General features: G+C 36.1%; 1 protein-coding gene across 1 annotated transcript in view; it reads right to left on the bottom strand.

Moving 5' to 3' along the window:
• Nucleotides 1-26,610, bottom strand: part of dpy (fibrillin-like protein dumpy) — a 297,194-nt gene extending 270,584 nt beyond the window's left edge. The window contains exons 1-2 of the mRNA XM_089103158.1: nucleotides 26,501-26,610; nucleotides 4,531-4,583 (exon numbers count right to left, since the gene is read on the bottom strand). Of these exons, the coding sequence (XP_088959284.1) occupies nucleotides 4,531-4,583; nucleotides 26,501-26,513 (66 nt within the window). The 5' untranslated portion in view covers nucleotides 26,514-26,610. The remainder of the gene's footprint in view (nucleotides 1-4,530; nucleotides 4,584-26,500) is intronic.
• Nucleotides 26,611-26,948: the final 338 nt, after the last annotated feature.

Here is a 26,948-nt window from a genome sequence, read left to right as displayed (position 1 = left end):
ACGGGGGAGGGGGCAGATGTTGTTTTGTGAGGATTTTATCTTTTATTTTTGTTTGTCTGTTTTTGCTATTTGATCCCATTGCGCAGGCGCTCGTAGTGTTGAATATTCAATATCATAGCCTAGCCATGATAGGCTATAGCTCAGGGACGAGGGTGGGAATTTATTTCAAGCAAACAGGGGACCCATCTGTGTAAGTGCTTCGTGTCGCATACGTGTTTTAAAGCTTTATTTGCAGCACCTAATGTTATTTATTTTGTGTGTGCTTGCTGTTATTTACTGTTAAAATAGGCTGAATTTTTGTTGTTGTTCCTATTATTTTATTACAAAATAACAAGAAAATAACGTTAATATGCTCCTATTTCTTTCCAACAACTTCTTTGTTTGCTCTAATTCAACTATTGTCGCATTATTCAACTATATGTGGGCCAACTCCAAGCGTTTCAAAGCGTCCGAAGTGAAATACAACCCAAGTGTACATCATTCGCTTTCAAGTGTCAATATTTGAATGTGAATTTTATTTTGACACGCTTTTAGGTATACATTCGGCCGACATAAGTTGAAATGTACATCCCCTAGGCCCCTTGTATACATAGCATAAATCGCCGCTATTTGCTAGATAAGAAGTAAACCGGTACAGAACATGATATTTACCGATGTTTGTTTATACCTCCTCCCCTTGCCCTAACTCTTAACTAGAAACGTATTGTAATAAATTAGGAAGGTATTTGTTCTCGGATTGCCGGCAAAAAACGGTAATGATTTTGTGTCTCCAAAGGTTCTTTAGCGATAAGTTTGAATTCAAGTTCAATTTGGTTGTTATGCCTCTTGTTTTACTTACATGGTAGGTTCAATGATTTACGATATGACAGTACCCTCTCACCCCTCCAAACTTAGTATGGCAGACTCTTAATTCTATAAACTTAAAATTAAATACATTTCCCTTGAGAAATTATACACGGCAAACTATTTTTACGTTACGAAAAGCAAGTTTGTCCCCTAGTCAAAAACCGCTTTATTCCCCCCAATTATCTTCAATATTTTACAACCCAAAAATAGGTAAACCAAATTGAGATTTTTTTAAAATAATTTAAACCTCTTCAGCAACTAAGCATAGACAGTGCTAGTGCCTGGTCCGGAATCCGGATCAGGAAGTTGGGAAAGTGTGTGGGTATGCAATATAGTGGTCATTTTCTTTCATTAATTTATTTTATTTTTATTCAAGGGTGCGTTTTTTGTTTTAAATTTTACGTTGTTAAGAATTTTGTGTTAACCATGTCTCACAAAAGATTTTAGTATTCCTAAAAACCATATCATATAGATTCCCGAAGTGCCTTTGGTCAGCCTTTTAGAGGTCTAGAAACTCTACCTTGCAACATCTGCCTCATCTAAGCTCTACACGCATACTCTGTGTGGCTCACTTGAGCAAGTCACAGCCTAGTGTTGCCAGATGGGCACATTTGTGCCATATTGGTTCTTTTTCGTGGATGGTTTGCTTTTAATCCTTCAAACTAGAACAATTGCAAAAACATTGAACATCCAAGACATTTTTACGTGAAAAATCGGGCCCTTGGTGCATTTTCGCTTAGTCGGTAATCTGGCAACACTGCCACAGTATATTTGACCTGTAATGCTCTATTGTTGCTGCTACGCCTAAAGGTTTTACCTAAAAATGTCACACGTTTGAGATAATATCCAAAAACCACTTGCTAAGCTGGTCTCAAAGAGAGGATCAGGATGACTTAAATCAGGAGGATTAAAGTGTGATTGAGCACTACTGATCCTCCCCTTGAGAACAGCTTAGCAAACAGTTTTTGGCAATTATCTCAAACGTGTGAAAAGGTTAAATATATCCTTAAGGCGTAACAGCGACGATATATCACTTGTACAGATCAGAAAGGCAACGGCAGTGTTGCCAGATTACCAATTAACCGAAAATGCACCAAATGCCCAATTTTTCACGTGTGAAAATCATGTGAAAAAACAGCTCAAACGTGTAAAATACGACCTCTAGGCGTAGCTACGACGATATGCGTCTGACATTTAGAATCGAAACTTGCTGCAGCTACAATCAGGACAGATACAATCAGGTAACTATCGAAATAGCTATACAGCACCCTTTTTCAGTTGAAGGTTCAATAACCTTTGTGATGTTGAATCGTTCCTCACGGCAGAAATTATGGTTTTTTAAGATCCACCATTAACTCTCGAGTGGGTGGTGTACGGATTTTTATGGGTATTTCTATTTCTATTTTGGGTTTTATTGCTTTTTTGATTGCAAATAAGTTTTTTAAGTTTCTGGTAGGTGTTCTATCCCTGTCCAGGAGTTCGCATATCTTCAGTTTGTTGTATTTTCATTTTTGGAAATTTATATTCCCGTAGGGTTAAGCGAGAATCGTCTGTTTATAATGCATGAAAAATTGTAGAAAAAAATGTGTATATGATTTTTTCCCTCCAATATTACCTCCCGAACACCTCTTCTAGCTTCAAGCCAGCCTCTGGTTTTGCATCTGAGTCTCCATTTCTGAGTGGAGGGCTGTATTTTAGAGCTCGAGTTTTTTTTTTTAGTCTGTCGATAAAATTAATTTTTGAACTCCAAACATTTAAACTGTCCAGACATTCTAACCGTCCAAACAAAAAGGTCAAACTTTCAGACATTAAGGTCAGAACTTCTTTTTGGTTAACATTGGCTGAACTAACCGCTTGAGCGGTATAAAGCAGGTTCTTTAATTTCCACAGCAAATGGTTCACTGCACCCTTTTAGGGGGACAAATGAAACTAGAAAACTTAATAAATAAATACCTCACTTTAAAATAGAGATACTGGGGAAATGCCTGTAAACCGAAAAATAGCTTAGTACAAAGAGAATCAAGTAACATGCTCTCTGATTTTAAATCAAGATCCATTGACCATATTAATAAAATCAGGTCAATAGACAAGCTGTTAGGGACAAAATTCTCAACCCATCTAATTTTCGAATTGTCTGTTATTTATTTCTCGGATTATTATTTTTTTATGTTTAATTTTTCAGTACTTCTTCTGCTTTGTTAGCGTTCACTTCAAAAGATTAGTTTTTTTTTTTTTTTTTTTTTTTTTTTTTTTTTAACATTGGGGTCAGGCTGGCGGAAGTCCTAGACGAAATATAAATTTTTGCCTGTCCATTTCCTTTTTTTAACCTGTCTGAAAAAAACCTCGTTTTATTGGTTTTCTTAATTATTTTTATACGTTTTTTTCTTCTTTTTTTTTATCAAACAATGCAATTCCAAAGTAGTAGTGAGGCGATTTTAACTGAGAGTTTTATACGAAATTTGTGTACTAGTTCGTTGCGGCTAATTAGCTCTTTTATTCTGTGAATTAGACGAAAAATCAAACAACCACGTTTTCATAAAATTCAACACTTTTTACGAAGGGCGATCACGTCAATTCAATCGTTGGATAAGATAAGTGAGAGAGCTGATGCATACCCAAAATATTTCACGTCTTTGCTCAAGGTGACAAAACATCGTTAAATTATAGTAGTCCCAATATGGTTTGACAAGGCTAACCAGGAAATCTCTCTGGGGCGGGTTTTGGCAGGCTGGAGTAAAATGATACTCTCTCGAGTATTTGGGCAAGAAAAAAGTGACTGTAAAGTCTTCTATCTCGGAAAAATCCAAACTTTTTTCTAAGAAAATATCAAGGGGCTACCCACTTAAAAAAGCGTGCACACCACGTGACGCACGCTAAAAGTGGCGTTAAGTCTACTATACCTGGCATGAAGAGGTGTGGTGTGGTAGAAAAACCAAGCGTAGTGGAACTAGAGGCACTCAGTGAATTGAAAGATAGGGCAGACGGTGAGCAATCCCTCCTTAAATATGTCTAAAATCCTTGATCTTACACGTTAGTCCCATAATCGAATATTGGAAAAAATACATTGTTCCAAAAATGTTCTAAGACCGGAATGACTAAACGTGACATAGAAAAAGGTAGGACATATTAACGAAAAAAAGTTTCAGCCAGTTAAAAGCAGAAAATACAGCAAATATTTTAACCGAGACCCCCGATTAGCCGCCTCAGTGTCAAAATAAGAAAAACGCGAAATAGAATAAAATACACAAAAAAAAATTAAAAAAAGGCCTGAATAAATAAACAGTCCAAATTCTTAATTTTGTTAAGCCTTTTCTTTTATTTCAAAGTTTAATCAGCTAACCAAGATTGGCCAAATAGGCTACTGTCTACCTAGAGTAGATTTCTTCAACCGGGGTTCTATTCCCCGAAGCCCCATGGTTCTGCAAGAAGGGACCCTCGACGAAATGGCCTTAAAAACAGACGAAAAAATAGTGTATATTATTCAGGGGTCTCTTAATTTATTTTAAAGGTTTTGCAAGGATAGGAAGTTTGATAAACATTAGTTTAAATTGCTAATCGATTCTACTTTAAAGTTAATCTGAGTTAAAATTAGTCAAACCTGCTAACCTAACAACTGTAAATCTGGAAGAAGAAGGAAACATTTTCTTCTTCTTTTCATAACAAAAAATGGAACAGATGACTTACCTGAGTAACTAAGAACAACCATGCCACATAGCCGAGTGATGCTTTCATCCTCGCTAAAAAATAAGAAACTATTAAAAAAGGGGAGAAGCACTAGAGTAATCAACAGGGGCGGCGTTTCGAGGGGGGGGGAGAGAAAGGCGGTAGTAGCCCCCCAATAATTTGGAGAAAAAATATTATATAGCCCATGACCCTTGACTATCTGAGTATGAACCCCTCTTGCCCCCCCCCCAATAAAATTCTGGAGCTACGCCCCTGGTAATCAAGATAATGAATTTAAGTTGTGTGAAGTCATCAATGCAGTGAGTCATCAACTACTCAGTATGCATACCCATTACTACGCAGAGCCGTCCAGCGCCGGGACTGGACCATAAAGACAAATTTCTTCGCGACCCCTGCCACTACATGCCTGTTTTCATAGCAATTCGACGCCACAGCAAAGGAAGCAATTGGTGGAGTTACTGAAAGAACTACACTTAACATTCCACTGGCCCTGATTCTGCAATTGTATTTTTGTGTTGTATGCTGTAGCATATGTTTCCTGAAACGTTTTGATAGTAGGTTCCTTTTGAATTTCAATTTTCTGTTCGGTGACCATAAACGTTTTTAACTCAATGATATTCTGATTAAAAAATCAATCAAGAACAAAATTTGTAGCGATAATTTCCGATTTATCCGAAAATCGGGTACACAATAACTTCCCCAATGACCCTAATCCCTCTTGATCAACCCAAATATACGGGGCAATTAACAATATACGTGCCAGACATAAGAGGGAGGTCATGGCAATGTCTTAAATAAATAATTAAGCATAATACTAGTGCTGGAACCGGAAATTTTCTTGGAATAGGATACAAAAGGAATATTATGCCACATCAAAATTCTAACTCTCACCCTTCCTCCCTGGAAGGAATCCTACTTACAGCCTTGAATATGGTAAACAATCGTGCTAATGGGTACCCAAAAGGTAAGGGCTTAGACGGCTAACCCGCCTCCTTCCTGTGGGAGACCAAAAAATTACCTTCTGACAAAAAAATCGTTACGTTTGACCCTCCCCCTAGAAAAGTTTTAGAACCATGTCCTCCCCCAGAAATGTGGCAAGAAAGAAAATGTCTGGTCCGCTCCCTCTCCAAACGGACATTCATGAAGACAAGTACCGACAAATCATTTTCCACTTAAATGACATACTAATTGAATAATTCCAAGCTTTAATCTATTTTTGTCCGGGTACCCATGATCGTGCTAAGGAAGACATTTTGGTACTGGTACTGGTGCATTATGTGGGCATACGAACCTGCCAAACGGGCTATTAACGGCTATATACTAACGAAACCCGCCAAACGGGCTATTTGCAAGAGCCCGCTATAGAGAAATGGAATGCAATGCGTGGTTTTCATTGCGTTTACGATATTTAAACTGTTGTTTTTTGAGGTTTAGGGGGGAAGGTACCTAATTTGTTTGGGTTACGTATTTAATATATGGTACGCTTTACCCCCCCCCCACTAATGTGCAAATGTATAGCCCAAATTTGTTTCTAAACTATTGTATATTCATCCTATTTTATTTTATTTCAGTAGCATTAACCAAACTTGGCTTCTTTAGCAGTGCCCACATAATGAACCAGTACCGACATTTTAACTATTGAAGAACCAAAGACAGTAGAAATGAAATCTGATTATTTGGTTTGGTTGAATTGGTTGAGTGAAAATTTACACAACCAAACATATCCTAAAAAATATTAAAAATTAGGATTTTCAATGAAAAAGTCCTCCGATATGCAGTTAATAGTAGTAGTGGTTATCAATTTCAAAAAAGAGAAATGTGAGGGGAAAATCAGCACAAAAACAAGTCAAAAACATATTGCACCAAGCAGTTTAAAAAGATGCAGCTTACTTTTTAAGGTTTAAGTATCATTGGGAATCAACGGACTCTTAATACATGTTAATATTCAAATTTTTATGGACCAAAGGCGTTGTTAAATTTAATCAATTGGTTTTGCTTATTTTTTCCCTGATTCAACGTCGCAAAACTGACAAAAATGTGATACTGTCATAGAAACGTCGGTAATGTTGCATTACGCGGGCACTGCTATATACTGTATGTAGAATGTCAAACGGGAAATGCTACAGTCAAACGGGAGAGACAGATACTCGTTACTAAAACAGTTGTTTTTTGGGGTTTAGGGGGGGAGGTACCTAGGTTAGGTTGTATTTAATATATGGTATGTTTACCCCCCCCCCCCCCTAATGTGCAAATATAGCCCAAACTTGTTTCTAAACTATTATATATTCATCCTATTTGACTGAAGCATTTCCCGTTTGACATTCCACATACAGTATATAGCAGTGCCCGCATAATGCACCAGTACCCAAACTTTATATTTTTGAAACTATACATAAAGAACAATATAAAAAACCGTGATTTTCGGATATGAATAGACCTAGAAGGTGTTCAGCAGGCAGAAGAAGGTTTTATTTTGAGGCTATTGGTACTTTAAAGTGAATATCTATCCTGAAATCGCCTTAATATCACAAGAAAGAAAATAAAATCTCACAACCAAGATTTCAATTTAGAATAGTGTACGATAATCATATATATTCTTCTTAATTCATCAATAGTAAAGTTTAGAAGTCATTTAATCATTAAATTAAGAAGGATAGCCACGATTATAACACAACATTTTTTTTAATGTTTTTCTACGACAGGCCTATTTTAACGATTTGTTTTAATAGCGACAGGGGCGAATACAGAATCGATGCTTGGGGGACAACAAAACTTTGGTTCTCCGATTGGTATTTTTCGAATATCTACCCCTGTAATGTAGGGTGGCGCATGTACCATACATAATACCCTGAATATTTAAAAGGTTTATCAAATAAATTCATTAAAGTTTCTTACAGTACATGCCCAGTGACAAATACTTCCTCTTTCTGTTAAGTTAGTTCACACTTAGATAAAGGCGACGTACTGCCATGTAAAATATTAAAATGACAAGCAATGGAATACGCCAAATACTGACCTTTTAAGCTGACGTGATGGTGCGTTATCCTATCCGATTATGTTTATAATCCTTTGTTTATAGTTACGGAATAGTAGGTAATATATTTAATTTCGGCCCTTATAATGTGTGAACCTTATTAAGAGCGGATCAAATCTACAAGTTGATACGGTTCTCCTCAAATGGGATTTACTATGTTGTGGTAAAATTTTAACCCGTTATTTTCTCTTGGTATAAAAATAAGAGAAAAAAAAACGCTTTTCAGAATCAATGCACTAGCATTGACTTAGTAAAGAGCCTGCTATATTCAATTTTTTCCAGTGAATTCTTATGGTAGCAGTGAATTCGTAAGGGTCAAATTTGATGGGAAATTGAACGTTCTAAGTGCCCTAAAGGCCAATAGTAATAGGTGGGTAACCAGCCTTCTTTAGCAGCCCCTTTTTGCCCCCAGACACCTTCTTAACCGCCTACGGCATTGAATAAAAATTTCCAGGTAGACATTTTTCTCAGAATAATTAAATGGTTCAGTGCCTCAGGGGATTTGAAGGCCACGGAGCCTTTATGGCGAATTAAATAAAAAAAAACAAGTTTTTTAAACAAGTTTTTTAAATTATTCCGTATATGAAAGGGGCTGTCCCCTCCTCAACACCTCGCTATTTACGCTAAAGTTTTTTATTGTTTTAAACAAAGTTTTGAGAAAGAGTCAAACTTTATAGTAAAGAGCACGGCGTTGAGGAGGGGACATCCCCTTTCATATACGGAATAATTTCTGTTCGTTTTAAGTTTTAATGTCGCTCCTTACTTTCGGTTTAAAAAACTTGTTTTTTTTATTTAATTTCTGATCGTTTTTTAGTTAATGCAGCTGTTATTTTGGCTCACCGTCATTGAATAAGTAAGCAAAATTTGCATAAAAATTTTACTTTTCTTTTGCTAAATGGCTGTCTCTAAATTTGGTTCTGACGTGATTTACAAATTAACTTACGCAACGAACTTCTATATTCGTATATTTTTCTTCTGGCAAAAAATACAAGGTTGCAGATTTTTGCAGATATGAGCTTGAAACCTATGTAATAGGGTTTTCTGATACGCTGAATCTGACGGTGTGATTTCCATTAAAATTCTTTCACTTGTAGGGGATGTTTCCCCTCTCTTTAAAAAATCACGTACATTTTCTCAGGCTCGTAGCCTTTGATTAGTAATACTAAACTTAATAAAATTTATATATTTAGAATCAACATTATAAGCCCATTCTTTTGATACATTTATTGACATCAAAATTCCGTTTTTAAAAGTTTCGATTACTATAGAGCCGTATCGCTTTTTTTATTGTATTTTTTTATTACGTATATGTTATTACGTATATGATAGGGTTCTCTCCTTAGTCAATACCACGCTCTTTACGTTAAAAGTTACAAAACGTTTTAATTCACAAACCCCTGAATCACAAAGGCCGTTTAATTAGAATAGATAGCTCTTTTGAAAGCACTAAAAAAAAATTGTAGCGTAAAGAGCGAGGTATTGACTTGGGGGAGAACCCCCTCATATACGTAATAATTTCTGTTCATTTTAACTTCTAATGTTGCTTCTTATTTTCAGTTGAAAAAACTCGTTTTTTTAAAATTTAATTTCTGATCGTTTTTTAAATAATGCTGGGAAATCTGGCGCCCCCTTCATAGAAATGTCCCTTACCCCAAAGAAACATCCTCCACGGAAAGATTCTCCCGAGTAACCCCCTCCTCCCGCCCCCCCCCCCAACCACCAGAAAAAAAATTCTTCCTGCAAATGTCTGTATACTTCCCAATAACCAATACAATATGTTAGCAATGGGCAAAGTTCATAACTTGCAGCCCTTCCCCTGGGAACTATGGGGGATTAAGTCATCCTAAAAGACATATTTATTAGATTTTAGACTATGCTGAACAAAATCGTCATCTCAAAATTTTAATTGGGTGACTTTGAGAAAAAAAATGAGCGTGGGAGGGAGCCTAGTTGCCCTCCATTTTTTTTTGTCACTTAAAAAGGGTACTAAAACTTTCAATATCGGTTCGAATGAGCCCTCTCATAAGATATTCTAAGACCACTGGTTCTATACTAACACCCCTGGGAAAAAGAAAAAAAAAACAAATAAACACACATCCGTGATCTTTCTTCTGGCAAAAAATGAAAAATTCCACATTTTTGTAGATAGGAGCTTGAAAACTATACAGTAGGGTTCTCTGATACGGTGAATATGATGGTGTGATTTTCATTAAGGTTCTATAACTTTTAGGGGGGTCTTTCCCCCTTTTTTCGAAAATCAGCCAAATTTTCTCAGGCGCGTAACTTTTGATCGATAAGATTAAACTTGATTAAACTTATATATTTGAAATCAGGATTAAAATATGATTCTTTTTATGTAACTATGGGTATCAAAATCCCGGTTTTTAGAGTTTCGTTTACTATTGAGCCGGGTCACTCCGTACTTACAGTTCGAACAGTTTTATAAAAACCAAAAACTAACTTTGCCATTGCCGCGTCAAAGAAAATGAATCAAGTTAAAAATATTTCTTTTCCCGTTCTTACAGCATTGAAAATAAAAATACAATTACAGTAAAATAAATTCTCGAACTGATGTATCTTTCAACAATTAATATCTTTACTGTTTGATAGTGCATAATTTTGTGTTTCTTGATTTTGTGTTTTGAATGAGAAATATACCTTATCTTATCCTATGACGCAATCAGTCCCAGGGGCGAGGACTCTAAATACGATTTGCATACTGTCTTAAGGATCGTGGTGATCACACACTTTTGTTGGGGTCTGGAGGGTGCTAAAGGACCCAAATATGAACCAAAAAGCAGTTTGTCTCTGTTTAGCTCAAAATTTACACCCGAAAGCATCTGGGTCAAGGGGACCCCCCCGTAATTCCTTGGGGCAGAACGTCGATCTGTTAATTTCTTGTATTTGGAGTTTTTTTTTTTTTAATAATATTTTAATAATAAGAACTTCATCGAATATGACAATGGTAACAGATTGTATTTTCGCAGATTTAGACGCTTTTCTAAAACTGAAAACGTGCTCTCAGCACATCAAGGAAGAACTTTTTTTACTCTCACATGTATACATCTGATTTTGTGACAATGCAAATTGAGAAACACGTAACCAAAAGCGTCAAGCAGTCTTTTTACTAGCCATTTACCAACATGAGCTCACCTAGCTTGAATGTGTCTATGATTTGAACGGATTTCGTTCTTCGTTCAAGAAGCATGAGAAACAGGTACGAATCGGATAAGGAAAACAGAAGCGCCGCAGCTGCTGCAGAGTTTGGAAATTCCATATAAAAATTAGAATAAGTCCAGGAGAACTGATCATTTGAGTTTATTCATAACAATAAATTATATAGGCATTACTGATAAAAGTCTATTTTTATAGGATTAAGGCTGAAATTTTTCTGTAAGCAGTAATGAATCAAGAAATGTATAGTTTTAGAAAATTGTTTCTACTCGAAATTCAGTATGCACAAAGCAGGCCTAGGTTAGCTCAGGAAAATTTTGACCGGCTAAGCAGACTAGTTGACTAAGACACTCGCGACGAGAGTCTCTGGCTCTTTACCTTCCCCGTGCATTTTAAAGTGCCTGGAAAGGCAAGTCCGTAGAAGTTTTGTGTAATTAACTATTTAAAAAACATAATATATGTAGGAACATTGATTTGGAATAGGCTCCAAAACCAATCTAGGGAAAATTTTCAGATCGAAAATTGGTTAAATTAGGGTATGAAATTTATAGGAATAGAGCCAAAATTATGCAAGTTGTTTTCTAGCTGACGTCTGCATAAAAAAAAACACATGAACGTTAGATGGTGTTGGTGGTTTTTCTTTTTACACAAGCGTCAGTTTCCATTCTCACCAGTTTCCTATGGTGGCCGGCGTTTAACCCCTCCCCCCCAGCGATTACCCTCTCCCCGGAAAATACCCCCCCCACGGAAACTACCCCCTTTGTAAATATCCCCCCGGAAAATACCCCACCGCGGAAAATACCTCCCGCGGAAAATACCCCCCCCCCCCCCGGAAAATACCCCCTGTGGAAAATAAGGCTTTCCAAATTTGAGAATTTAATTTGAGTTTGTTTTCTTCCGTAGGGGGAAAGAAATTTGGTATTGGTGTATTATACACCACTCGCTTAAGTTTCCGTAGGGGGAATGAATTTTGGTATTGGTGTATTATACGCCACTGGCTCAAGTTTACGCTGTAAAACTCGAGAACAAACCGGTTCCTTCGTTAGTTTATTTCAGCTTAGCACGAGACAAGACAAAGAAAAGTGACAGAATAGATGGGAAATATATAGCTTGGGATATATATTTGCACATAAGGGGGGAGGGGTTAAAGTATTTGGACAGTTTGAATTCAGAAAACAATTCTTACTTAATAATATGCAGAATAATTGTACCTAACACATTTTGCATGCAGACCTACTATACTCCCCCCCCCCCTAATGTGCAAATATATAACTCAAATTTGAATCTAAAGTAACAAAGAAACCGGTTTGTTCTCGAGTTTTACACATCGTAAACTTGAGTGAGTGGCGTATAACACACAAGCACCGGATTGTTTCATGGAGGGAGAGCCGGATTTCCCCGTATTATTTAAAAACGATCGGAAATTAAGTTTAGAAAAACAAGTTTTTTCAGCTGAAAGTAAGGCGCAACGTCAAAACTTAAAATGAACAGAAATTATAACGTATATGAAAGGAGTTGCCCCTTCCACAAGACCTTGCTCTTTATGCTAAAGTTTTGACTTTTTAGGTCTTAGTTTTGGGTTTCATTTATTTATTAATGGTGATTTGTGGTAGTTTTACACCTGGAAGATAAGAAAAACAAACTGGTAGAATTTGACAATGCTTTTGTCCATAAAAACTTAAACAATTTAGAATGTGTTGATTCCCAAAGCCAATTATCCTTTCAAAGGAAAGCTAAAACTTCTTAAACTTGTTGGTGCCATATTTTTTTTAGCTTAATTTTGAATGATTTTTCGCCTATATTTTTTTTTCTTCTTCATTTTTTTTTTTAATTTGGCGCCCGCTACTCCCAAAAATTACAGAAGTTCATATGGAAGTCTTTTCAACAAAATGATTTTTTTTTTACTTTTATATTTTTAATATACTTAGGGTGTGCAAATACCTCTTTTTCTCGGTCCTGATCACTTTTCAACTAAGAAGAAAAAACTTTAAGTATAGCTGACAACACCCTTGTCTTCTTCAAACAGAACATAGTATGCACTTTACTTAAAAAAAATAAATAACCGTGTATTGCCAGTTTGATATACCATATTCTGATATCTATTCCTTATAGTCTTAAAACTTAATTCATTTTAATTCATTTATTGAATTAATTCATTTATTTATGGTAGTTTTACGCTTAGAAAATTATCTGAATTTATTTCTACTCATTTTTGGCTTAACGAGGCTCTTTACTTTTCTCTGACAAACTTGTTTTGTTGAAAAAGTTTTATATTAATTTCCGTTCTTTTTTTTATTGACGTAGTCTTTTTCACACAATTTTTTTTATATCTTTTTAGATTTTTCTATTGGACTCAATAGTTTTTACTTTGAAGACTATTTGACTTTATTTCTACTCATTTTTGGTTTAATGAGGCTCTTTACTTTTCTTTTAAAAATTTACGTTTCCCATTAACAAATACTCTCTGTAAGTAATTAAATAAAAAAAAGCAAGTTTTTCAACTGAGAGTAAGGAGCAACATCAAACCTTAAAACGAACTGAGATTATTACATACATGGAAGGGGTTGCCTCCTCCTCAAGACCTCGCTCTTTACGTTCAAGATTGTTTTATTGAATTTAAAAACAAAGCTTATTGTTCTAATTAAATGGTCATTGTGTTCCAGGAATCGTTCTCAAAGAATTAGGACAAAAAGTCAAAACTTTAGCGTAAAGAGCAAGGTCTTGTGGAAGAGGCAACTCCTTTCATATGCGTAATAATTTCTGTTCATTTTAAGTTTTAATGTTGCTCCTTACTTTCAGTTGAACTTAATTTCTGCTCGTTTTTAAATAATACCGGGAAATCTGGCTCTCTCTCTCTCCATGACAAATTCCGGTGCTTGTGTGTTATACGCCACTCACTCAAGTTTATGATGTGTAAAACTCGAGAACAAAACGGTTTCTTCGTTACTTTAGAAACAAATTTGGGCTATATATTTATCAATTAGGGGGGGGGAGTATAGTAGGTCTGGATGCAAAATGTGTTAGGTACAATTATTCTGCATATTATTAAGTAAGAATTGTTTTCTGACTTCCAAGTGTCCAAATACTTTACCCCCCCTTATGTTCAAATATATGGCCCAAACTATATATTTCCCATCTATTCTGTCACTTGCCTTTGTCTTGTCTCATGCTAAGCTGAAAGAAACTAACGAAGAAACCGGTTAGTTCTCGAGTTTTATACAGCGTAAACTTGAGTGAGTGGTGTGTAATACACCAATACCAAAATTCCTTCCCCCTACGGAAAAAAAACAAAACTCAAATTAAATTCTCAAATTTGGAAAGCCTTATTTTCCACGGGGGGATATTTTCTGGGGGGGGGGAGATATTTTCCGCGGGGTATTTTCCTCGGCGGGGTATTTTACGGGGGGAGGGGGTATATTCCGGGGGTGTATTTTCCGGGGGGTAGTCACCGTTGGGGTAAACGCCTAGAACCGTTTCCTATACTCTTTGGCTATGCGTGTCAGCAAGTTATTGACCTAAGATCAACAATGCAGTGAACAGAGGTGGACCTCTTAAACTGTATGAAACTATATGAACTGATTATAAAACTCATCATTTGAAGGGAAAAAAAGAAGAGACTAAATAGAGTACTTATCTGTTAGCCAGTACACACTCGAGAATTTGGATCTACAGGTACAGGGTTGAAACAACTGAGACGCTTGGGAGATAGATAGGATATATATAATTTCGACTGTATATTTGCACATTAGGGGGGGGGGGTTAGTATAACGAGGCAGCAGGCAAAATGTAACCTAACCTAACCAAAATAGCAACTAAATATTTATTAAAATATAGCTACGATATAGTTTTCCACTGAGCCGAAGCTAATTGTCTCCGTATGCAAACAGCAAGAAACCAGTTATTGTCTGATTTAATAGATCCGAATTCTCAAGTGTGTACTGGCTAACAGATAAGTATCCTAAATAGTATGCACAAGGTCAACACAAGTTTCTTGGGAGTTGGCACCGATGCCGTATCCAGAATTTTTGTTCGGGAGCGGAGAGGGTTACAAAAAACAGATTAGTATTTATCAAGGTTTCATTGCGCATAAATTTGTTTGCATGTACTTTTGTTACTTTTCTTGTGATTCGGACAAAAAAATTGGGGGGGAGGATCAAACCGGGTAAACCCCCTCCCCCTTGCATAAGGCCATGCTTGGCGCTTCTAAGTTGGTTTGTTATTAATTTATTTTTAAATGAAGAGTGTACATTTTAAAGTTTGTATTTCTAAAACAAAGTGGACTATGATTTTTCTTCTTTTTTCCTAATCTGTTATTAAACTGATACAACTGGTTCGTAGACAAACAATTAGGCCTAAGAAATAATTTACTAGTACACAAATTTAGCCCGGAGACTATAAGTATTGGGACCACTGAATATAATTATTATTTTTAAATTTTGGTGGTTTGATTTAAAGATTTATAGAAATTCAAGGCCCAGCGAGATTAACGTACCCACTTTTTTGGGTTGGGAGGGAGGGGGCAATTCTCTCAATGAAAATTATAGTTTGAAGAAGATCTATATATTTTCTGGATACTGCAAAAAATTCCACTTCTTGTCTGTTTTGAGTCACCTACGTCGGGAAGAGAGAAATCTGGTAGTATATCCCCCATCCCGTTGGCACCTATTCCCAGTCACGAGCCCAGGCTTGTCAGATTATTGCCCTTGAATTGAGAATAACCGAATGGTGCCAAATCAGTCAATTAATTTAATCTCTTTATTCAACTAATAAATTCACAACAAAAACACTTCAACATATACTCCCCCGTAAGGCTCTATGGCCAGGAAAAAAACAGAGGAGAAATAAAAATGAAACAAATACATAAGAGAGATAGCTCTGTATTGGTTAGAGAAATGCTAACCAATCAATCTTCTTCAGGTCAAAGTTGCAAAACAGCAAAACCCTTTTGAAGGCTGTCACCCAGTTTGTCACCATTAAACCCTAAGAATTAGTAACTTTCACGCAACTATGGATTGACCATTACATAAAGCTGTGGTTAGGGTAATTTAAAGACTATAAAACTAGAGCTTAACGTCGGGTTTGGGCAAACCCCCCAATCTAGATGCGGACGGTATTATCTTAACAGCACTGTTTAATGGACATGGATATGTAATATGGTTAGGCGAGAACTTAGAACTTAGAATATAATTATCTAAGTTCTGGATTCGGCAATAAAATTTGACTTGGCTAACAGCAGTAAATTTTTGTGGAATTTCTAAGCGCTTTAAACGTTTTCTTTTGGGCAAATTTCTAAATTATTGAAAGGTGAACAGCAACTACATATGAACAAGAACATGGGGGGGGGTACAGGGCAAGCTCCTCGAAATTTAAATACCTGCCGGGCAGTGACATCAATTCATGGGAAGATAAGGGGGAGGGGGGTAAACAATTTTTTTTAATCTAAAGGCGAAGGGGCGAATTGCCATTTTTTTTTATTTTTTAAATGAAAATTATAAAAAAGGAATTTTTCAATCAAAGTACCCAAAAAGAGAATTCTTAGAAATCTTGGGGGAGGCAAAAATCTAGGAGGGCTAGTGTCTACCTATCCCCTTTGCCCAATTGATAATCATGTTATCGACGCAACAAGGGTAGGGAGTCGATGGGGTTGAGACCCCTCCTTCCCCTGAAATTTGAAATATTATAAGAAATTGTCTAAAGACATTTAGTTTCGGACTATATATGATGGCTGCAAAAACATGTCACTTCTATATCATGACCCCCTCCTCCAAAGATGAGTTAGACACTTTCCGAAAGAAAATCTTGGCTATGCTCTTGAAACCCTCTGAAGAGAGAGCCTTGAGTAGGTTTTAATTCCTTTCCACGTGTGTAGGCATAACAGAAGTTCGAATTGACGAAAAGTAGGAGGGGAGGGGTCAAGGATTTTTTTTCAATTAATATAAAAAAATTGTTTATTTTTCACCCCCCCCCCCTCAGCAATTGGCACCCCGAGTACTGTATGTTAAATCAGGCATGTGCTCCTCTGAGAGTATCTATGTCCCCCCCCATGCAGTGGCGGATCTAGGGGGGCGCCCCCTAGCGTAGTCTAAAGCACTGCAATTTACTTAATTAACTCAAGTTTGCCTTAATTAAACTTGCTCATAACGCAATTTTATCGGATCAACCTATTTGCGCCCCCACCTAATTTTTTTTCGGATCAACCTATTTTGCGCCCCCCACCCCCCCCCCCAAAAAAATCCTGGATCCGCCCCTGCCCCCCGTGTTGTATTTACCCTTCTTAAACGAAGCTTCTTAAACGATGTCCTTCTAGGCAAAATTTTGAGAACAAAACCTTTTAGCACAAATCAGGGATGTGAGAAATAAAACTAGTATGACCCATTGAACTAAAACAGGGTTCATCAGCCCGATTTATATGAAGTAGCAGGTCAGATGACATTGTGCATGGTAAGAGCAGGTGGCAGACGCAGTGGAAATACGCGGGTATTGTAAAACTTCCGGCTTCTACCACCTACATTTTTATTTAAGTACAGTAATTACAGGGGCTGGTTATAGAAGCCTTGTACATTTTTCGGTTGGTACTAAGCAGAGACAATACTGAAAATCTGGTTCTTAGCGAAAGAGGTTTGACTAGCAATCTTTACAGGTGATCGTTTATAGACCATAGAGATCCACAAGGGGGAGGGTTCTGTATTTGTGGTTTTGAGCGGCAAAGCAATTCTTTAATGAAAAGCTGCCTAGACGACGCTATTTTGTTTGCATAAAACGACTTAGCTAACTATTACTGACTCTCGCTTTCAGGCAGATGGCGTAATGTAAAAAAAAAAAAAAAAAAAAAAAAAAAAAAAAAAACACCCGTTTTTTCCTGAAGATTCATACATGATTATAATTCGAGACCTTTTATTTGTGTTGTATCCTTTTCAAACCCTCAGAACACTTGCTCTCTTCTTATATGATTTCTTACTTTGCTTTTTAAAGAACCATGATGAATATAGCTGGACCTTCGATTCCTAAATAAGTGTTATGCAGCCAACAAGGGGGCCAAGAGAAGAGGATAGGGGTATCTACCCCCCCCCCCCCAGTAAGAGGGAAAATGTATTTTTAGTTATGATGCGTTCAGGAGAGGGGACCAGGACCCAGCTTCGGGTGGAAATTTCGGAATTGTTTTGTGACTTACCCCGTTTTTACTAGGTTTTTTCTTTAACTAGTAAATATGTATAGAGCTGTCAGGGATTGTGCGTACATAAATAAATGGAGAGAGAAAAAAAAATAGCTTTCATTCGCTACATTAATATATAGCCAATCTCTAGTGCGTCAATAGTTTGTTAGAAAAGCGTGACTTACACGCGTCGGAAGGATTTTCTTTTTTCCACAATCCGAAGTAATCTGGAAAATGACTTATAAGAGGTCGGCTACGCATTGACATAGAAAAGAAAACGAACAATGATTTTTTCTCTATATATTAATGCACACAAAATCATAGAGAGCTTTATCTACTTGGCAAACCAAGAGAAAACTCGAAAAAAACAAAGAGTAAGTCAATATTGGTTAAGGGCGTATCCAGGGAGGGGTTTAGGGGGTTTGAATCCCCCCAGAATATTTTTTCAACTCGTATAAACGTAACAAAAATGCCTAAAAACACATTTTGATGCATTTTATTGTTTTATGGTGTCCCCCCAAGCAAAAATCCTTAATACGGCCCTGATACCGAAAATCAGCATTTTGTAAAATTCTCCTTTTTGTTGCCTTGTTGAAGGTCCCCCACCCCTAAAGTTCTATCCCCCAAATAAATACTTGGATGCAGGCCTAAGCTTGTAACTCCCAGTGGCAAAAAAAAAAATAATAAAAAGTTAGAGATCCCCCAAAGAACTTTTCAGTATTTAGCAATGTCTGAGCTAATGCATATCTTTTATTGTCCAATAATTTTTCATCCATTTTCTTACTTTATAACAGTCAAATACGTCAAATCTTGAATTAACTAGCACACTAAACTGATTTAAAAAATATAAAAACTAGCTTTCCAGATTTTTTCTTAATTTTTCAGATTAAAGTCTCCAGGCACTATCAATTCGTTGAATTCCAAGTCTCTAAAGCACTGAGACAAAACAGGTATTCGTTTTTTGCCAAAAACAGGTCTCAAGAAAAAAAGGTGTTGCCAGATAATCTATGAGAATAAAATGAGTCATTATAGGAGAGACGCCTAGCATATAGACTGCCTAAGATGAATATAACCCCCGAGGCTCAACCTTGAAAACTGTGACGTAATCCTCCCACACACCACAGCTTATCCATTCCAAAAACAGTTTATTTGCACTTTATTTTGGTTTCTGGCGCAATACTGCACCTCAAAAGATTTCTATCTTTTTAGTGATTTTATTTTATTTATTTTTATTTGTTTTAGTGATTTTATTTGGCAGCTTTTATTACAAACTAGGGTACGTGTATGATATAGCGCCGACCCAATATTCTTCATCTAAGTAAAACCTGTTTCTCTGACGCTTAATCCTAATGAATTTCTAAAATCCTAATGAAATTTGGGCTATATATTTGCACATTAGGGGGGGGGGGTAAATTATAGCGTGTCTACATGCCTAATGTGTTAGTCACAATTATTCTGCTTACGATGAAGTAAGAATTATTCTTTAACTTCATACTGTCCAAATAAAACTAACGAAAAAATCGGTTCTACAATGCGTCAATCGATTAACAACTTGAGTGGTCGGCGCTATATCATACAAGTACCCAAACTAGATTTAGATATTAACAGAAGAGGTTCCAGCAACTATTTTTTTCTAAGAGAGCACATAGACCTGCTTAAAGAGCCAAACACATCAAAATACGGACCCTCACTGCCCTTTGAACCCACCTTAAGTCTATTCATACCCGAAAGCCTCGATTCTCTAAGGTTTTGCGGTACTTGCGCCTTAATACCATCACACACAGATATTTTGTATCGCGAACATGAGACAATAACCAGTTTTCATGGTCTTTATATCAGGCAATATTAGTTTCGGCTCGGTGGAAAACTACATTGTAGCTATATTTTAATTAAATATTTAGTTGGTATTTTGGTTAGGTTACGTCACAGTTTATATAATTAGTCAATTTCAATATCACAGTTAATTTCACTAATTATATAAACTGTGGGTTACGTATTTAATAGAATGCGGTCTGGGCGGCCTCCCCCTTCCATAATTCTTTGTTGTAGTTTCCATAATTTTGTTTCTAAACTATTATGTTTTTATCATATTTTGATATATTTCATTATGATTAACCTAACTTCAATTCTTGAATGTGTACTAGCAACGAGGAAGTACCGAAACCATTTAATATAATGCGCCCTGGGGGGGGCCTTATTTCCATAATTCTGTTGTAGTTTTCATAATCTTGTTACAAAAATATTTTACTTTCATCATAGTTAGGTATACTTCATTAGGATTAACCTAGCTTCACTTCTTGAATGTGGTGGCTATAAGACAAAAGTACCGATTTTTCTTTTGTTTATTTTAAAATAATGAGGTTGTCGGAGAAGTATTGCATTTCGTCAGTGTTGCGATATCAAACAGTTCGTGGTAACGAACTGTAAGTAAGGAGCGACCCGGCTCAATGGTAACCGAAACTCTAGAAAACGGTATTTTGATACAAATAGATACATCAAAAGAATCAGACCTAAATCCTGATTTCAAATATATAAGTTTCTTCAAGTTTAATCCTACCCATCAAAAGTTAGGAGGTTATGTGGGAGAATCTTTCCATGAAAGAAGTTTTCATGGGGGAAGGGACATTACTATGAAGGGGACGCCGGACTTCCCAGCATTATTTAAAAAAAGACAAGAAATTTCATATAAAAAAACAAGTATTTCAACTGCAACAGCAGCAACATCGAAACTTTAAACGAACAGAAAATATTACATATATGATTGGGTTCACCCCGTACTCAATGCCTCGCTCTTTAAGGCAAAGATTTTTTAGTACTTTCATAAGAGCTATTTATTCTAATTAACGGCCTTTGTGATTAAGCGGTCATTCTTAAAGAATTGGAACAAAATTCGAACTTTCGCTTAAAGAGCAAGGTATTGACTTGGGGGCGAACCCCCTAATAAACGTATTAAAAATATATGAATATAGAAGTTCGTTACGTAAGTTAATTCGTAAGTTACGTATCTTTATTACTAATAAAAACGTTCGTAAATAAAATTAAACAAGTTTCGAGAAAGCCATTTAACTAAATAAAAGTAAATTAATATGAAAATTTTGTTTTAATTATTGATGTACGGTGAGCCAAGATCAAAACCTGCATTTATTCAAAAACGTTCAAAAATTAAATAAAAAAACAAGTTTTTTAAACTGAAAGTAAGGAGCGACATTAAAACTTACAACGAACAGAAATTATTTCGTATATGAAAGGGACTGTCCCGTCCTCAACGCCTCGCTCTTTACGCTAAAGTTTGACTCTGTCTCAAAAATTTATTTTTTAAAACAATAAAAAGCTTTAGCGTAAAGAGCGAGGCGTTGAGGACGGGACAGTCCCTTTCATATACGGAATAATTTCTGTTCGTTGTAAGTTTTAATGTCGCTCCTTACTTTCAGTTTAAAAAACTTGTTTTTTTTAATTTAATTTAAAAGAAAGAACAAAAGCAATTCGTTGGATGCTGACAAAACTCAAACATTAACAATCTGTTGATTGGCAAAGAAAGGTACACTTTCGAACAATGCCCGTGCCCCATCATAGTCACATCTATCGATAAAAAAAAGCCAAATATCATGAACGAAGAGGTAATTTCCTTGATTTTAGCATCACACCTGTGTTTAAAAAGCAAAAATTTAAATTGTAAGAAATTAGTTTAAAGAGTTTGCACCAACAGTAATTCATGTCCAACTGTTCTCTACTAATACTAAGTCTTCTTAGCTTTTGTGAGATTCCTCTCCCAGATAGAAAAACCGCTCTTCTAAGTTTCCATCTTTTCCAGTTTTAAAAATTATGCCTTAAATTTGACTCTGATTGGTCAGTCAAGAAATTTATGTTTGAAAGTTGAACAATGGTCAACTCGAGAAATTGTAGTCGCGCGTAATTTTGATTTTATCGACAAGCGTGACTATAATGTGGCACGGGCATAAAAGCTAAACCTTTTAAGCTATTTGGTGCCATTGGTTTTAGCTTATTTTTCGCTCATCTCTACACTCGTTTTTTCTTTTTATTTGGCACCCGCTGCTACGAAAAAATAAGTTCCATTTAAGGAGGAACTTTCATCGAACATTGAGTTCGGAGTTTTTCCCACTTTTTTAAGATATGTGTGGTTGTGTAAGCTTACATATAATCAATTCAAAAATAAGATTTCCTTTTCACTGTCCTAGGCACTTGAAGTAAATACATTCTAAGACCACACTTTACCATACATCCCAAAACTTAGCGATAAACTTGGAAAAATTAAAAAAAAAACATAATTTCTCTGTTTCTTTCAAAACTGAACCAAAAGTTGAAAATTTTTTTAACTCAGGAAAAGATAAAACTGACCCTGTACTGGGTAGTGGCGTCTACAGAATCCCATGTTCATGTGGGAAATTTTACTTTAGTAGGACCTATCAACAACTAGGTGAACGTTTGCATGAACACAAAATTTCAATAGACAAGTCCCTGAGATTGGAAAATAAAAATGACAACTTTGGTTCGGCTTTGGCCCTGCATATATTTGAAAATTCGACACATCTGATTCTTTCTGACGAGGCAACCTTAATATCTACTGCAAATGGCCTACCACAATCTTTTAAAGAAGTAATTGAGATCAAAAAATACATAAACCGAAATTTAGCAATAAATGGAGACACTGGAGATATTTCATTGAGCCCAATTTATAACAATTTAATTTTGAAGGACTCAATCAATATTTTCACCCGGTCAAACTCGAAAGAACCTATTTGCATATCAAATGAAGACCGAATTTGTAGACCAGCTAAGGCTATACCAAAACAAAGGATTATTGCTCAATCAACTAGGTAAATTTCTTTTTCATTGATTCCAACCTGGTTCTTGTTTAGTTATTGTTCTGTCGTTGTGAGGTAAACTTCAAAAGGTTCAATTTTCGTTGGTTTCTTTGTTCTTTTCTTCCTTTTTTATTTAGCGCTGAGGACGAATTGGCGGAGGTCCTTGTCGAAATATTTGCTTATTTCTTCTTCTTCATGTTTCGCCACTGGCTGACGAAATTCCTCGTTTTTTCACCTTTTTTTCATTTTGTTATTTTCTTTCCTCTCTGAGTTTCATTTGTTAGGCACTTGAAATGATTTTGAAAAGGAGTAGGACTATATACCGGATTTTTTTTGTGTTGGGGGGGGGAAGGAGGCACATAAGTCAGGGGCTCTCTTTAAAGACGAGTCATTTGCATGAACACTTTGGAAATTTTTCTTCGGAAGGACTCACAAAATTCAAGATTTGGGGGGGGGGGGCAGAATCAGAGCCTTGCTGAGAACCAGATTTAGTAAAACTTTCAGATTGATATAGGAAAAGAAAAGATAAATTAAGAAAGACAATTATGTAGGCTAAATTCTCATAAATATTCTTTTTTTTTACAAAATTCTGGTAACAGGGAAGATGATCATTTCAAAGATGCTTGGAAGAGATTCTTCTAAACTCCTTTAGCTTTTGTGATTAAGACTTTGAGACCTGAATGTAAAGATAGTCAATTCTTATGAAAAAATTGAACAAAATTTAGTAAAACTTTGTAGTTGGTGATTAAAAAAAAAAACAGAATAGTTACTTGACAGTACAGTCTGTGAAGCACAAAAAGGATTATCGCGATTGGCAGGCATACACAAAGGAATGTTTTTCGAGGAGGGTGGGGGGCAAATTTGGAAAAGTAAAAACAAGGTGAATTGTATGAGGAGCATTAAATTATAATAATAATTATGAAATCTTGATATTTTTTAGGAAGAGGGGAAAAAGAAAATTTGCCAGAATATCGACTTTACCCATTTTTTCAAGATTTTACCACAATACTAAGAAATTTACCGCATTTGTAATGAAATCCCGACCTTATTGGGGAAAAAATTGGGTAAAACCAATTGCCAGCGGCAGTCACGTACTCAGGGGGCTAGGGGCCTGGAGACTCACCCCCTAAATTCCGTTATTTCTAATTTTTGGGCACCTCTTATACAAATTCTCAAATAAAAGCTATTATTGGGCCTTCCCCAGAAACTAAATTCAGCGCACGGGCTGGACCGGCCAATAAATCTGCTACTTAGTGACAGCCCTGCTCAGAGAAGCAAAGAATAGGAAGCAGTAAGGGTTAGAGGCGAAACTTCGTTTGTTTGCTATTTCAATTCTTCGGTTTCAACACATTATAAACAAAGTTATAGAATAGGTCTAATAATGGAGCCTATATTTACATAATAGGCTCCGAAACTGCTTAACGTTACCTAACATCTTGGACACGATAACCTTCACAAGAAATAATTGAAATTCATAGTGCAATCTAAGGCTAGACTTTTAATAATATTTAGCCGGGTTATTATCACCCCTCCCTCTATTCGTAAATCTAAATAATTATCTGGTTATAAGTAAGGAAGTGTACCCCATTCTTGCTGGCCCAGTCCCTCCCGTTCGATCGCTTACGACTTCGCTTCTTTTTTTAATACGCAAAGAAAAAAAATATAAAAAGGTCATACCGAGGTCATTAGTAGTGCGATTATCTTTTAAGCTTAATTCTCTTCAACAATCGGTTCATAACGAAAATAACAAACAAACAAAACAGCAATATTTTGTATGTAGCCAGGACTATGTCAAACTCAATTACTGGGAGAGGGGCTGGGACGCAATTGAGACTATTATATTTGGAAAGAAAATTGGGCAAATATTTCGCAGTTCATATTATTGAGTTACGAATAAAGTGAACATACCACTCGATGCCTTTTTATGCTCCTTACGAATATAATAATCATTTTTTTCGCAATAAAATTTTGCCCCCACCCCTATATATACCAATTCAGGGTATATATTTGCACATTAGGGGGGGGATGTTGGTAAAGTTTAAACTTATCTCTCATTTGCTTCAGAAATAAACTTTACCAAATCCCCCTCCCCTAATGTGCAAACATATACCCTGAATTGGTATATATAAGGGTAGGGGGGACTTCATTTGCGACAAAAATGATTATTATATTTGGAAAGAGCTTAAGAAAAGGCATCATGGTGTGTTTACTTTATTCGTAAGTTAATAATATGAACTGTGATATATTTACCGAAAATTGAATGGAGGATCTATTTATTTGGTAAATCCATGAGGTAGCTATGAGATAGACTTACTTTTAGGATCAGAATTTCGTCCTGATTCAAAACATAAAGTTCAATTCCGTTGCAAATTTTCTTCACTCCCCCCGCCCTACTAACTGTCATACCCTGGATTGTATATATGCAATGAGTTTTCCATATGTCACTCTTTTCTCCAAATGGAATTACCGGATTATTGAAACGGTGGAAAAATCATTGCGCATATATCTGACCATTAGGGGGGGGGGGTATAGTAGATACTTAATCTAATGGGCACATATATGTGACCAATAGGAGGGAGGTTCTTTTCTGATTTTAACCCTAGGCTATGCTATATTTGAAAGAGGTTGAGTTAAGTGAATGAAGCTTTCAGGAATCGATCTAGAGCCTGAATGATTTGCTGGGAAGGTATTTTGAATCATCGAAGCCTACCACTTCCTCCTCCAAATGACACTGACCATTGTTGACCTTCTTTTTGTAAAAGTATTTTTTATAAAATAGTATTTATAAAACCTAGAGAATTAGATCTAATTCTTAAATGAGGCACGACGAAAGTATTTTGAGCCTCATAACCTAATTTTGCTCAATTGTGATTTATAAGGTTTAAATGATTTGTAAATATATTTAAACTGCAGATGAACGATGACAGATTGCCGACAGAAAGACCCTCCTTTACCGCCAACCTTCTAGGCCCAAACGACAAACAGATCATCCCAGACAGGGGAAGAAGGTTGTAAGGAAGGATTTAAGGGAATTTATAACTTGTTGGACAAATGTGAAGAGTAAGGCTTCGAACAGATTGGTATGGATAAGGCCGTACCCAGCCCCCCCCCCCCCCGAAATGTTTGTCTGACTCGTAAAAACGTAACAATAATGGACATAAACAAATTTTGTATGCGTTTTTTGAGGGTTTTTTTGTGTAGCCTAAAACCCCCTCACCCTGAATTTTTTTTTTAGTAAAACCACCTCCAAAAAAATCCTGGGTATGGCCTTCGGTATGGAGTAGGAGCGTCCATAGGTGTGGCGGCTAGATTCAGGATTGAGTTGCTACTAGCCTAGTAGCTATAGCAAATCTATTTCTTAAGTTTATGAAAAAAGCCTCGGTGAAGCATAAAACCATACAATTGTCAACCACTACAAATTTACCTAATTTTTCATTAAAAACAAAAAAAGGTATTTTTAAAATCTACAAGGGGCAAATTTTCCCACCCATCAAGTACCTGTACAAATAAAGGTCAGTATCTACCAAATCACATTATTGAGTTAGGAATGAAGTGAATACACCATTCAATGCCTTTTTTATGCTGATTATGAATATAATAAGCATTTCTCTCAGAAATGAATTTCAGCCCCCCCCCCCCAGGGGAGGGGCTGAAATTCATTTCCGATAGAAATGCTTATTATATTCGTAATCAGCATAAAAAAGGCATCGAATGGTGTATTCACTTTAGTCTTAACTCAATAATATGATTTGGTAGATATTGACCCAAATAAATTGGAACACCTACCTCTTAGTAGCATTTTGTAAATCCAAAGGCCTCAAAGTGGCCGTCACACTATTAAAAAAAGCCCAATTTTGGGTTTCTAACTAGTCTTGTTGGCCAAATATATCCTTAAAGATTCACACCTAAAAACGAACTAAAAATTGATAGGGGCGGTGCTAAAATTGGTAGACTCGGGTAGAAAACCCGTCGCTTTAATTTTACGTAACTTGAAAGTACTCAAGAATAAAAAGTATTTGCGGCATATTGCATTTTGTTCTTTTTCGAAGTGAATGAACTTGACTGTTTATCAAAGATAATTTTGGTGAATTCTCACACAATTTGAAAAAAAGGTGGCTGCATCTGTAGCATGTAACAATGTAATTACCTAACTGTGCTTCTGATCAAAAGCTGCTAAAATTATAATATATTTCAATCCAATTAAACAGAATGGTATAAAAAATGTTTGTTACAA

Source organism: Artemia sp. Qi Xiang Cuo, chromosome 17 (genome assembly GCF_049724085.1).
Source record: "Artemia sp. Qi Xiang Cuo chromosome 17, ASM4972408v1, whole genome shotgun sequence".
NCBI classification, from domain to species: domain Eukaryota; kingdom Metazoa; phylum Arthropoda; class Branchiopoda; order Anostraca; family Artemiidae; genus Artemia; species Artemia sp. Qi Xiang Cuo.
The sequence above is the reverse complement of the archived record's forward strand: the minus strand, read 5'-3'. Positions and strand labels throughout refer to the sequence as shown.